General features: G+C 45.5%; 2 protein-coding genes across 2 annotated transcripts in view; both read left to right on the top strand.

The window, feature by feature from the left end:
- The first annotated feature begins 3,859 nt into the window (after window positions 1–3,859).
- Window positions 3,860–5,313, top strand: NOP10 (NOP10 ribonucleoprotein). Its single transcript, XM_003900731.4, has 2 exons — window positions 3,860–4,016; window positions 4,922–5,313. Exons 1-2 carry the CDS (start codon window positions 3,963–3,965, stop codon window positions 5,060–5,062), a joined length of 195 nt encoding a protein of 64 aa, XP_003900780.1. The 5' UTR covers window positions 3,860–3,962; the 3' UTR covers window positions 5,063–5,313.
- Window positions 5,314–10,200: 4,887 nt separating this feature from the next.
- SLC12A6 (solute carrier family 12 member 6) overlaps window positions 10,201–12,353 on the top strand; it is a 147,678-nt gene continuing 145,525 nt past the window's right edge. Inside the window, 2 exon segments of the mRNA XM_009209868.3 lie at window positions 10,201–10,297; window positions 10,300–10,470. Of these exon segments, the coding sequence (XP_009208132.2) occupies window positions 10,201–10,297; window positions 10,300–10,470 (268 nt within the window).

Raw genomic sequence — 12,353 nt, forward strand, 5'->3', positions numbered from 1 at the left:
AGTGCTGGCTGCATTGCTAAACTGCTTCCTGAACCCGTGCCGGCTTTCACCTCTAGGGCTGGAAGGAGCCGTGAGGCTCAGCCCCGCTGCGGAGGCTCTGAGCAGAGGCAGGATTTTTCCTTTTTTTTTTTTTTTTTGAGACCGAGTTTCACTCTTGTTGCCTAGGCTGGAGTGCAATGACACAATCTTGGCTCACCACAACCTCTGCCTCTCAGGTTCACGGGATTCTCCTGCCTCAGCCTCCCGAGTAGCTGAGATTACAGGCACAGCCACCACCCAGGCTTTTTAGTTTTTAGTAGAGATGGGGTTTCTCCATGTTGGTCAGGCTGGTCTTGAACTCCTGACCTCAGGTGATCCGCCCGCCTCGGCCTCCCAAAGTGCTGGGATTACAGGCATGAGCCACCGTGCCCGGCCAGAGTAGAGGCAGTTTATAATACATTCCAGCCTAATTTTCAGGAAGGCATTTCTCTGCAACAGATAACTACAGATTATCTTTTCCCGCTAAGGTCCTTCCCACCTTACCCTCCCATCCTCCATCCTCCACATCCCCTTCCCCTCATAAGCTCAAGCATGGCAAAATCCTAGAACAGGCTCCAGTTGCCTGAAAGAGACAGATGAACTTGGGCATTCCCCCTTGAAACCTCTCAGTGCCAGTCCTAAGACACATACCTCTGATCCCCTCTCACACCACAAAAACACACGCTGACGTGCCCCCTGTTCAAGAGAATCAAGTTACTAATTGCCATCCATTCTCTATACTCAGCATGTGTCCTCGGAGACACCTTGATCTGCCCTTAAGGAGGTCCTCTTCCTTCCTGGGCCCCTAGTCTTAATGGTACAATCTCCTTCTCTAGCCTCCCCAAGTGGGATACCTTTGATGGGGTGTAGCACCTCACATTCCTTTAGGTCAGCCCAAAGAGCTTGTCTCAAAGGATACGAGCAGGTACCAGAAATCCTCCTCACCACCTAAAGACTTACCTCCATCTGAAGCCATCCTCTCAGCTTTGGGCACTAACCGTGGCTGTCTGGAAGCCTCCAGAATGAGGCAGTCAGGTCCAGGACCCAGAGTAACCTGGCTCCAAGTAGGTGCACAGGGATCCAAGGAAGGGAAGGTAAAGATCAGATCAAACAGAACTAGAATATGGAACTCAAGGCAGTCTGCTGTGGGGGAGGGGAGAGGGAAAAGTGGGGTGAGGGTGGGGAGAGCTAGTCCATGAAGGGTTCTAGTAACTACGCAAAAACCAGGAATTCCCTTCAAACTACAGTTTGGCAACACAACTGATGTTCGCCCTTTAGGGCTATTTGTAAATTCTCTTTCAGATTCCCAACACATTACAGTTTTGCGTTTGGTTCCCTATACTTCAATTCTTCACCAACATATCTCATTTTGTGTCCTTCCATCCCAGCCAGTTCTGTAACTGACTTCCTATTAACAGCAGGTTGATGGTAGACCCCTGAGTTAATCCAATGATGGCTATATTTTCCGAACTAAATTCAGACCACATTGGTCTGTATACTTAAGGATCAAGAGAACTAAAGTCTAAAATTAGAATTGTCAGATGATCCAAGGTGCTCGATTGCTGTGTGCACATCATTTCCTTGGAAAGCTGTCCAATCTACTAGCATGGGCTCTGTACTCCACAGAAGCCTTACCCTTTGCTGAAAAGCCTCACTAAATAAAAAAGCTGCCATGCAGTTTAAAACCTCAAGAGTAGAAAGTCCTTCGTTTTGTTAAATTATTTTGGTTTAAATTTTAAAAATAAAATGTATCTGCTAAGATTCCTGGTGACTATTTCAGGCCAGTAATTCCCAGACCATCCTCTACAGCCACAGCTTCATCCAAACGTGGATTTCCCCCAAAAGACCTTCCCTGGGGTTCATGGCATCTTTCTTGCTTTCTCTGAGATATCTTTTCTCTTTTCTAAAGACTCTTTCATTAATAAGACCTGAAGGCTGAAATCATCCTTTTCCTTTCTAACAAAATTAACTACTTAGATATACTTTTTTTTTTTTTTTTGAGACAGAGTCTTGCTTTGTCACCCAGGTTGGAGTGCAGTGGCATGATCTCCGCTCACTGCAAGCTCTGCCTCCCAGGTTCACACCATTCTCCTGCCTCAGCCTCCCGAGTAGCTGGGACTACAGGCGCCCGCCACCACACCCGGCTAATTTTTCTATTTTTAGTAGAGACGGGATTTCACTGTGTTAGCCAGGATGGTCTCCATCTCCTGACCTCATGATCCGCCCACCTCGGCCTCCCAAAGTGCTGGGATTAGAGGTATGAGCCACCGCGCCCGGCCTTTAAAAAATTTTTAACAGGTAATACATTAGCAAGGTTCAAAAATCAAACTACAAAATAAAATACATAGCAATAAGTCTGCCTCCCACCCCTTACCCCTTTCTCCTGTAACTAGGTTCTCTATCCCAGAGGAAACCAGTATCATCTGTTTCTTGTGAATACTTGCAGAGATTTTTTATGCAACTACAAGTAAATACAAACCATATCTTTTTTTTTTTTTTTGGGACAGGGTCTCTTGCTCTGTCACCCAAGCTGGAGACCAGTGGCGTGATCTCAGCTCACTGCAACCTCCGCCTCCCGGGTTCAAGTGATTCTCCTGCCTCAGCCTCCCGAGTAGCTGGGACTACAGGTGACCGCCAGCACGTCCCGCTAATTTTTGTATTTTTATTAGTAAAGACGGGGTTTCACCATATTGGCCAGGCTGGTCTTGAACTCCTGACCTTGTGATCCACCTGTCTCGGCCTCTCAAAGTGCTGGGATTACAGTCCTGAGCTACCGCACCCGGTCACAAACCATATTCTTTTTTTCAGACGGAGTGCCACTCTGTCACCCAGGCTGGTGTGCAGTGGCGCTATCTCAGCTCACTGCAACCTCTGCCTCCCAGGCTCAAGTGATTATCCTGCCTCAGCCTCTGAAGTGGCTGGGACTACAGGCGCCCACCACCACACTCGGCTAATTTTTTCTGTATTTTTAGTAGAGACGGGGGTTTCGCCAGTTTGGCCAGGCTGGTCTCGAACTCTTGACCTTGTGATCCGCCCGCCTCAGCCTCCCAAAGTGTTGGGATTACAGGCGTGAGCCACCGCGCCCGGCCAAACCATATTCTTAAAAAAAAAAAAACCTTGCAGGTTTTTCTGGTTACACAACATATATGCCAACGCTTTTGTCATTATAAATAAGGCGTAATGATGATCTTTGCAATGATATTTTGGTTCTCATTTTCATTTCTTTAAACGAATAAGGAGAACTTCTATATTCTTTAAAAAATTGTAAAATCTCCTAGAAGGTGCACTTTATTACGCTATTATTAGCTACTCACCACTATAAGAAAGAGCGCTGAATTTGCGGTAGGGACCTAAGTTTAAATCTTGGTTCGACCGCTGAAACATACTTCACCAGTTTCATAAAATAACTTTACGCTATTTTCGCTTTACGGAATATTGATACTCAACATGCATTCTTTACCGCCAACGCTTTGAAATGGAGCAGGGAAACTGGATATTAAAGAGGGGAGGGAAGAAAACCTCTTCCTTCTTCCCTAGGGCAAAGGGGCTCTGAATCCTGGAGCCCTTGTTTCTTCAGGCACTGGAAACTCACTGCTCCTGAAATGGGTGTGTATCTTGAGATAAAGACAAGCTTCTATACGTCAATGTTCTATCCACATCCATCCCTACCCCCCTCTAGCGCCGTGTACCTAGCACACAGTAGGCACACTCCACGTGTTTCAGCCTGCAAAGTTGCAAGTGTGGCCCCCCAAGCCAAGCCCTGCCCTCGTGCGCCCCCTTCTGGCTAGCTGAAAATAAGGCAAAAATTGACTACATTTGCCGACGTGCCAGGAGAGAGACTTCCGGCTATGCAGGAAGGAAATTGACAAACACGTGACGCGGTCTGGCGGACCCCTGCAGACGGAGCGGCGGAGCGAATTGGGACCTCTGGCTTACGAGCAGTCATGTTTCTCCAGTATTACCTCAACGAGGAGGGAGATCGGGTCTATACGCTGAAGGTGAGGAGAGAAAACAGGTTGTAAATAGGCATGGCGAGAAATGTAGATGGGAGGAGTGGGTGAGGCCATACACGGAGTTACCTAGCTGGGTGCAGGGAACCAGAAAGTCCAGAACCGAGGTGGGGGAGAACCGGGAGCGCGCGACGAATTTTTTAATTAAAAAAAAAAAAATTGGCCGGGCGCAGTGGCTCACGCCTGTAATCCTAGCACTTTGGGAGGCCGAGGCGTGTGGATTACCTTAGCTCAGGAGTTAGAGACTATTCTGGGCAACACGGTGAAACTACGTTTCTACTAAAATACAAAAAATTAGCCGGGCGTGGCGGCGTGCGCCTGTTTTCCCAGCTACCTGGGAGGCTGAGACAGGAGAATCGCTTAAACCCGGGAGGCGGAGCTTGCAGTAAACCCGGATAGCGCCATTGCACTCACTTTTCTTTCTTTTCTTTTTTTTTTTAAGACAGGGACTCGCTTTGTTGCCTAGGCTGTAGTGCCTCGGCTCACTGCAACCTCCGCCTCCTGGGCTCAAACAATCTTCCTGCCTCAGCCTCCCGGGTAGCTGGGACTACAGGCGTGCGCCACCACACCTGGCTAAGTTTTGGTTTAGGGTTTTTTTGTTTGGTTGGTTGGTTTTGTTTGTTTGTTGTAGAGACGAGGTTTCGCCATATTGCCCAGGCTGGTCTCAAACTTCTGACCTCAAGCCATCCTCCTGCCTCGGCCTCCCAAAGTGCTGGGATTACAGGCGTGAGCCACCGCGCCCAGCCTTTTTAAGTTTTGTATTTCTCTATTTATTTGTACAACTTTTTGAGCTGATCATTGCATCTTCTGTTTTCATGTTTGCCCTTTTTCGCGCTGTCCCCACCCCATTTCATCACTCCTGTACTGACATACATTCTCTATTCCTGGAGCAGAAATTTGACCCGATGGGACAACAGACCTGCTCAGCCCATCCTGCTCGGTTCTCCCCAGATGACAAATACTCTCGACACCGAATTACCATCAAGAAACGCTTCAAGGTGCTCATGACCCAGCAACCGCGCCCTGTCCTCTGAAGGTCCCTTAAACTGATGTCTCTTCTGCGGCCTGTTACCCCTCGGAGACTCCGTAACCAAACTCCTCAGTCTGTGAGCCCTGATGCCTTTTTGCCAGCCATACTCTGTGGCATCCAGTCTCATCCTGGTGATTGAGCATGCTTGTGTGAGGCAGTCATGGTGGCATCACCCATAAAGGGAACACGTTTGACTTTTTTTTTCGTATTTTAAGTTACTACAAGATTATTAAAGATAAAATGATTTGAAAAGCTCTTATTTTGTGTTGTTGGAGGAAAGGATTGGTAGTATTGTTTTAAAGGGAGGGAGATGATGGACGAGAGTACCCCAGAGAGTTGCAACAATACCACTTGGAAGAAAAACTTCAGTCCTGTAGCAAGAGTGGTCATGTGCTGTTAGTGGTAGGAGGGTATTGGGGAAGAAAGATTAAGACTTTCACAGCTGTCAGCATTCACTGAAAAATACCCCTGTTGTCACGTAATTTCTCATCCCTTGAAATAACATTTTGATTAAAAATGGAAGAGTACTTGAAACAGTAATAGGTATATTATAGAGAGAAGGCAGTGAATTGAAAGAAGACCAATATTTCCTTTTTGTATAACTTTGAGAAAGTTACTTAACCTGTTTAGTCTGATTTTTCTCCTTATTAACTTATCTTTGAACTCATTGATTTAGTGGTGGGCTTTTTTTTTTTTTTAAGACAGAGTCTCACTCTGTTGTCCAGGCTGGAGTGCAGTGGTGGCTGACTACAACCTCCGTCTCCCAGGTTCAAGCAATTCTCCTGCCTCAGCCTCCCAAAGTGCTGGGATTACAGGCATGAGCCACCTTGGCTGGCCTAGTGCTATGGATTTTAAAATTGTTTTGTGGAGTCTGTATTTTAATTCTGCAATCTTTATTTTCTGTGATATCAAAAATTCTAGATTCCAGAAACAGATATAACTTAAATTAGCACAGACAGATGTGATTTATGAAGACATGCCCTGGAAAGACTGTTTTGGTTTTTTTTTTTTTTTGAGTCAGGGTCTCACTCCTGTGGTCCAGGCAGGAGTGCAGTGACGTGATCACGACTCATTGCAGCCTCTATCTCCCTGGCTCAAGCAATCCACTCCATTTTTTAATTTTTTATAGAGGCGAGGTCTCACTATGTTGCCCAAGCTGGTGTTGCGTTCCTGGGCTCAAGCTGTCCTCCTGCCTTGGCCTCCCAAAGTGCTAGGATTACAGGTGTGAGCCACAGTGCCCGGCCAGACTTTGTCTTGGATCTTGTTATTTGACCATCCCAGCAGAAAAGTTCAGGATACTTGTGGATTGCTGAAAAGAAAAAAAAATCTCTCCACTGGGGTCATAATTAATAGAAGACAGATTATTTTCAAATAAATTACTGAAGCATACAGGAATGATGAAATGAGATACTTGTTTCCTGTTAAGCAATTTTATTTCTTAGCCTGTTCACTTACTTGCAGGGTTCTTAACGTTGGATCTGAAGGATTTTAAAGAGTTAACAGAAATTCTGAAATGGGATACTTGTTTCCTGTCAAGCAATTTTATTGTTTAGCTTGTTCACTTACAGAATTGGGTAAAACATTGGATCTGAAAGATTTTTAAAAGTTATCTTATCCAATTAAGGGGATAATGATTGGAGAAATGTTTAAGCACCAAAGTCGGTAAGTGGATTTTGCTTACCAGTTTTTTAATGTTGGCTGCAGTTCTGCCTGTATCTTACAAAAAAGACAAAAAAAAAAAAAAGAATTAGCATTGCTCCATGCTACCACCTGTGTAGACTGAAAAGCTTTAACCTGGAAATATTCCTAATATAGAGGAGAAAAAGCAAACTGGCATGAATATATACCAAGGACTTTTTCCATAAGAGATCCCCTGAGGAATGAGCCTTCATTTTGCACCAGAGGCTGTGTCTCCCTGAGGAAATAAAAAAGAGATCCCTGGGGTATTAACGTCTGAGACATAAATTTATAGGGCTTGATTAGTGCTCAGAAACAAAAGTCTTAACAGGGATAGTATATTGGAATTAGGTGGTATACATAAGTAAATGCAGGGCCGGGCGCGGTGGCTCAAGCCTGTAATCCCAGCACTTTGGGAGGCCGAGGCGGGCGGATCACGAGGTCATCAGAGATCGGTGACCATCCTGCTAACATGGTGAAACCCCGCCTCTACTAAAATAATACAAAACTAGCCGGGCGCGGGTGGCGGGCTTCTGTAGTCCCAGCTACTGGAGGCTGAGGCAGGAGAATGGCCTTGAACCTGGGAGGCGGAGCTTGCAGTGAGCCGAGATCAGCCACTGCACTCCAGCCTGGGTGACACAGCCAGACTGGCCTCAAAAAAAAATAAAAAAAAAAAAAATAAGTAAATGCAGATACACTGGTAGGAAATTGGGTTTCATAAAAATTCTGTGTTTGTTTCTTTATAAAGAAAGTTTGAAGTTTGAATGAACAGCAGGCCTGCCTGAGGAAAAAACTGATCCTGCAGAGAATGGATGAAAGCTGTGGGCCTGAATCAAGAAACCCAGACTTTATAAAATAGAGTCAAGCTTTAGGAGGTTTACACTTGACATTCGAAGTTTTCATTTTGTTACCAGGATCTTTTTAACTTTTTTAATCCTTTATTCCTTGAAAGGATTTGGACTGTGTGTCATTTGATAAAAGAGAACTTACTGGAATACAGTTCCCATCGCTAGGAGTGCTGCTTACACATAACCACTTGTGAGGCGCAAAGACCCCAGGCAAAGCCAGCGGCCGGTTTCTGGGCCCAGGAGATTGTTAAATTTAGAGGTCTTGATCACACCTATAGGAAATAGCTTTTCAAACGAAACATCGATGAGTCAAAATTTATGGAACACCTCCATGCATACATTAAATAAACACTAAGAAAAAATATTCTAGCGACACTAAATGTAGTGGTGAAAACATGGAATGGATTTGAGAAAATACCTCAATGTCTTCTCCAGGTATAAAAAATGTATTATTCAATGGAATTTTCAGTCCGACTAGAAAGTGGACATAGCATTTACTAAAGGACAAGAACAAGAAAAAAAATTAAAGTAGGACAAGTGTGTTTAAGATACTTTAATTTACAGTTTTATTTTTGTTTGTTTATTTTTTTGAGAGGAAGTTTTGCTCTTGTTCCCAGTGCAGGGTGGCCTCTGCTCACTGCAACTCTTTCACTTCCCGAAGTTCAAGCCGCATTCTCCTGCCTCATCCTAAGGAGTAGCTGGGATTACAGGCACACGCCAGCACGCCCGGCTAATTTTTGTATTTTTGGTAGAGACAGAGTTTCGCCGTGTTGGCCAGGCTGGTCTGGAACTCCTGACCTCAGGTGATACTCGCGCCTCAGCCTCCCAAAGTGCTAGGATTACAGTCGCGAACCACTGCGCCCGGCCTACTTTTATAGTTTTATTTAATTTTTTTTAACATAAAAATGCTTTATTTTAGACCTCTAAGTAAAAATTACAATGAGGGTTATTCCCAGGTATAGGAGCGGTGTTTCTGGTTTATAAAGAAATCATGAATGATGTTTTCAGAGACACTCGTGAAAAAGAAATGGCTCCTCGGGTTCTGAGGGTGAGGAGGAGCGCCCCCCCCTCAGATGCAGAGTGAGTGTGCAGCACAGCCGGACCAAGGAAAAGGATTTTACCCCCTTCACGCGGGTCGGGCCGCGCCCTGGACTACAGCTCCCGTCGTGCCCCTGGCCACTCGCATTCGGCCCCGCCCCGCCGGCCGTGTCCCGCGGCGAGCGCAGGCGTGCTGCACTCTGTCACCGCGGGCTGCGGAGGCTGGCGGGCTTTCTGGCACCCGCGCGGGACGGTTCCACCTTCTGGATCAAAAACCCCCGGGCTTCTCTTCGCAAGGTTCACCTCGAATGAGGAAGAAGCGGGGAGGGAAGGGAAGGGCTGCGGCGGCGCGGGCGCAGCCCGTCGGGCCCGGGGCTGGGGAAGGCCAGGTCACGTAACTGCTGCTCTGGCGTCGGGCCGGGGAGGGGGCGCCAGTCCGTGCAGCGCGAACCTTGCGCGCGCCGCGGCTCCGAAACAGTTACCGGCTAGTAAACAACAGCTGCGCGCGCATCCGCATCAGCTGGCGCCGGGATACCGCACCTGCGACCTCCTTCTCCCTCAGCCCGCTGCTCAGGCCAGCTTGCGGGGCCGTCTCCTCTGCTGGGACCCGAAGGAAGAACGGCTAGGGGGTGACCTGCGCCGGGCCGGGGGTTGGGGAGAACGCGCCTCCGGCAAAGGGGGTGGCCCGTCCTGTCACACGCAGGAGAAACCTAGCGAGCGGACCGTAGCTCAGTGGACTAGCTACGACTTGCCACGACTCTGAGCTGCAGTCCGAGGTGTCTTGATCCGCTAACCTCCTCCCAGACCCCGAGGACATTTCTGCTAGGAGAAGAGCGGGCGCGCCACCGCCACCGACCTCTCGGAGACAGGAACTGCCTGCCCCCTGCATCCCACTCTGCCTCGCCCCTTTCTCTCTAGTAGTGTGTGGGTTATTCTTCCCGGCCATGCATGCGCACCTTTCCCACCAGACCCAAGTGGATTGTCGACATCAAAAACACCGGGTGGCTTTGCATACACCTCCCCTCAGCCAGACCTGTGGGGTATTCACCTGATACACAACAGGTGGCCGGGTGTACACCTTTTTGCAATCTGATCCACGCTGTAGTCGCCTGATAAAGGTTGGCCTGCACGCACTTCGCTCAGCTAGAACCGTGGGACACTCACCAGATAAAGGACTACCTCGACGGGAACCTGGGGGCTGAGGGGAGGGAGGCTTCCTCTGCTGCCCAGAGACCATGGCACTGAGCCTTCAGCCCCGGACCAGAGGGGATAGCTAGGTAGCTCTTCATTCTGAAGGAAAGAAATCACACAAGATTGGCATTGTTTTGTCTTTTTGTTTTTTGTTTTTTTCTCTCTTAAAATACAAATTCACCTATTGGTGATGCACTTTCTAGGACAGTCGGCTTGAATTCTGAGTAGAAGGATTCTTAGTTGGGGTTTTTTGTGTGGTGTGAATCAAGGTTATTGAAATGTGTTATTTTTCAAGTTATCTTTGGTATTATTGCAGTCAACAGTAGCTAACGTAAGAGGAAGATTTTGCGAGGTTCCCCCCACTTTTTTGGTTCTTAAAACGAACAAAATGCATCCTCCAGAAACCACCACCAAGATGGCTTCAGTTCGGTTCATGGTGACACCGACAAAGATCGATGACATTCCAGGTTTGTCAGACACCAGTCCGACCTCAGCTCTCGATCTAGTTCCCGAGTAAGATTTAGCTCCCGGGAAAGTGTCCCTGAAACAAGCCGTAGTGAGCCTATGAGTGAGATGTCTGGGGCCACCACTTCGCTGGCAACTGTTGCACTGGATCCACCCAGTGACCGGACTTCTCACCCCCAGGATGTCACCGAGGGTAAGTAGAAACACAGGCCACAGCATACTTTCATTACTGGCTTCTTTATCCAAGATGACCATCTATGGATCTGAAAGATCATAATCATATAATTACGATTATAATAGTCATCAGGAACCAAGGCACCTCTTTGTGAGATGCTTAGGAACTCTTTGGAGTAATAACATAGTGGCTCTTTGCAGTAGTAATTTGTCATGTGGGAAGCTGTACGACAAGAAGGAAGGCAAATGTATATTTTAACTTCCTCATTTTTGTCTTCTTAGAAATGAAATGGGTATTTTGATTAAGGGTGAATATCAAAGAATGTAATCGTTTTTCAGCACAGAGAATCCTAAATTTTAAAATTTAGTGAGTCGGATATGTGTTCTGTAGCCATCATTGACTATTTCAGTCTGCTTTAAGGCCGGTTACATGGAGTAGTTATTGGTCATATCTTAGTAGCTTTCTTCCAAGACTTCGGATGTGCATTGCAAAATTCTTTTTTGAAATCTATGTTTTTATGGAGACCTTGACGCAAGTAGCTAAGCCCACTCAGGGTGATGGTGGGTAGATCTAATGTGCTATTCTGTCAAATGGAAGACTTCTAAAAAGGCTTTTAGGGCCTGATTCCCATGTAATTTCTTCTCTCTGAGCTTTAGATGGAATGTCTGATGAGTCTTTACAGTTAGCAGGTAGCATACAAGCCACTCCTGGCTCATGTTGACTGCTGCAGACCTTTAGCTTCCTAAACCAGTTTGTGTGTGTCAGCTGGCTTGGTTTTATTTGATGTACTGGGAAGAGGTGATGGAAGAGAGAGAAGAGAGAAAATGGGGACATCATAACATTTTTTGGACTCTGAAATTTGAAAGTTTGAGACCTGTACTGCTTTATATATTTAGTTTTATTCTGTTTTGTAACTAATATAATCTTTTAGTGATAAAAATTTCCCTTAGAGACTCTTAAAATAATATCCCACCCAAGTTTGAAAACCGTAGCCTCACCCACTGTCTTGTGAAAAGCAAGGCTTACTCACCATTTTCCGGTGTCAGGAAACATTGTTCCTTTTAACCTAAAGGGTTCAGGAAACCAGAATGATTTTAGTTCCCTTATTCTGTGTGTGCTTTTAATATGTGGAGACAAGGTAGATTTGCTAAAGTTTACAGTTCTGAATTTCACTCATCCTTGACTAATCATTTTCTCTTTTATGGAGATATTATAGGTTGGTTCTCAGACTTTACTGTTTTCAACTTTTTGACAAATTTTACAGTATATCATACTTTGTATTAAAATTACAGTATAGAGTAAAAATTTATCATTTCCTCTTCCTCCAAATTAATTCCAAATTGTGGTTTTCGTTTTTATCCATCATACTTGTATTTAGGTTGTAAAAATACCAGATAAAGACTATACCAGTGTTAATTTTTTAATGTTGTAATTATCATTAGGTAATTTATAGTTTATCTTGTTAGATTTGTGACTTAAATGGTATGGAATTGTATTTTTATTCTTTGGAAAAGTGGACTTACTTCAGTAATGTGTGAGACCAGCAGAACAGGATCCTTGACCAGTCTGCGGTTCTGACGTTACCCTTAGGCATTCTTTACAGTCTACAGTGGTATCCTTTTACACTACAGGGATAAAATTGGGGATTACAGGGGTAAAAATGGGGACATGTCTAAGGGAAATTTATGTTTGTTTACGTGGTTACAGATGTTAAAAGCTTGGTTCTCTATATAACACATTCCTTACTTAATGTTTAAATATTCTCCGGTACCCAGATGAAAGGGAAATTAATAGTCTGGCCATTAGAGAGCACTTTGTCCTATTCTTGTGGAACTTTCTACTTTCTCAGTGACCTACCTTTTATCTTTTTTTCTTTCTATATTTAAAAAAATTACTATGAT

This window comes from Papio anubis, chromosome 7, assembly GCF_008728515.1.
Source record: "Papio anubis isolate 15944 chromosome 7, Panubis1.0, whole genome shotgun sequence".
In the NCBI taxonomy this organism is placed as follows: domain Eukaryota; kingdom Metazoa; phylum Chordata; class Mammalia; order Primates; family Cercopithecidae; genus Papio; species Papio anubis.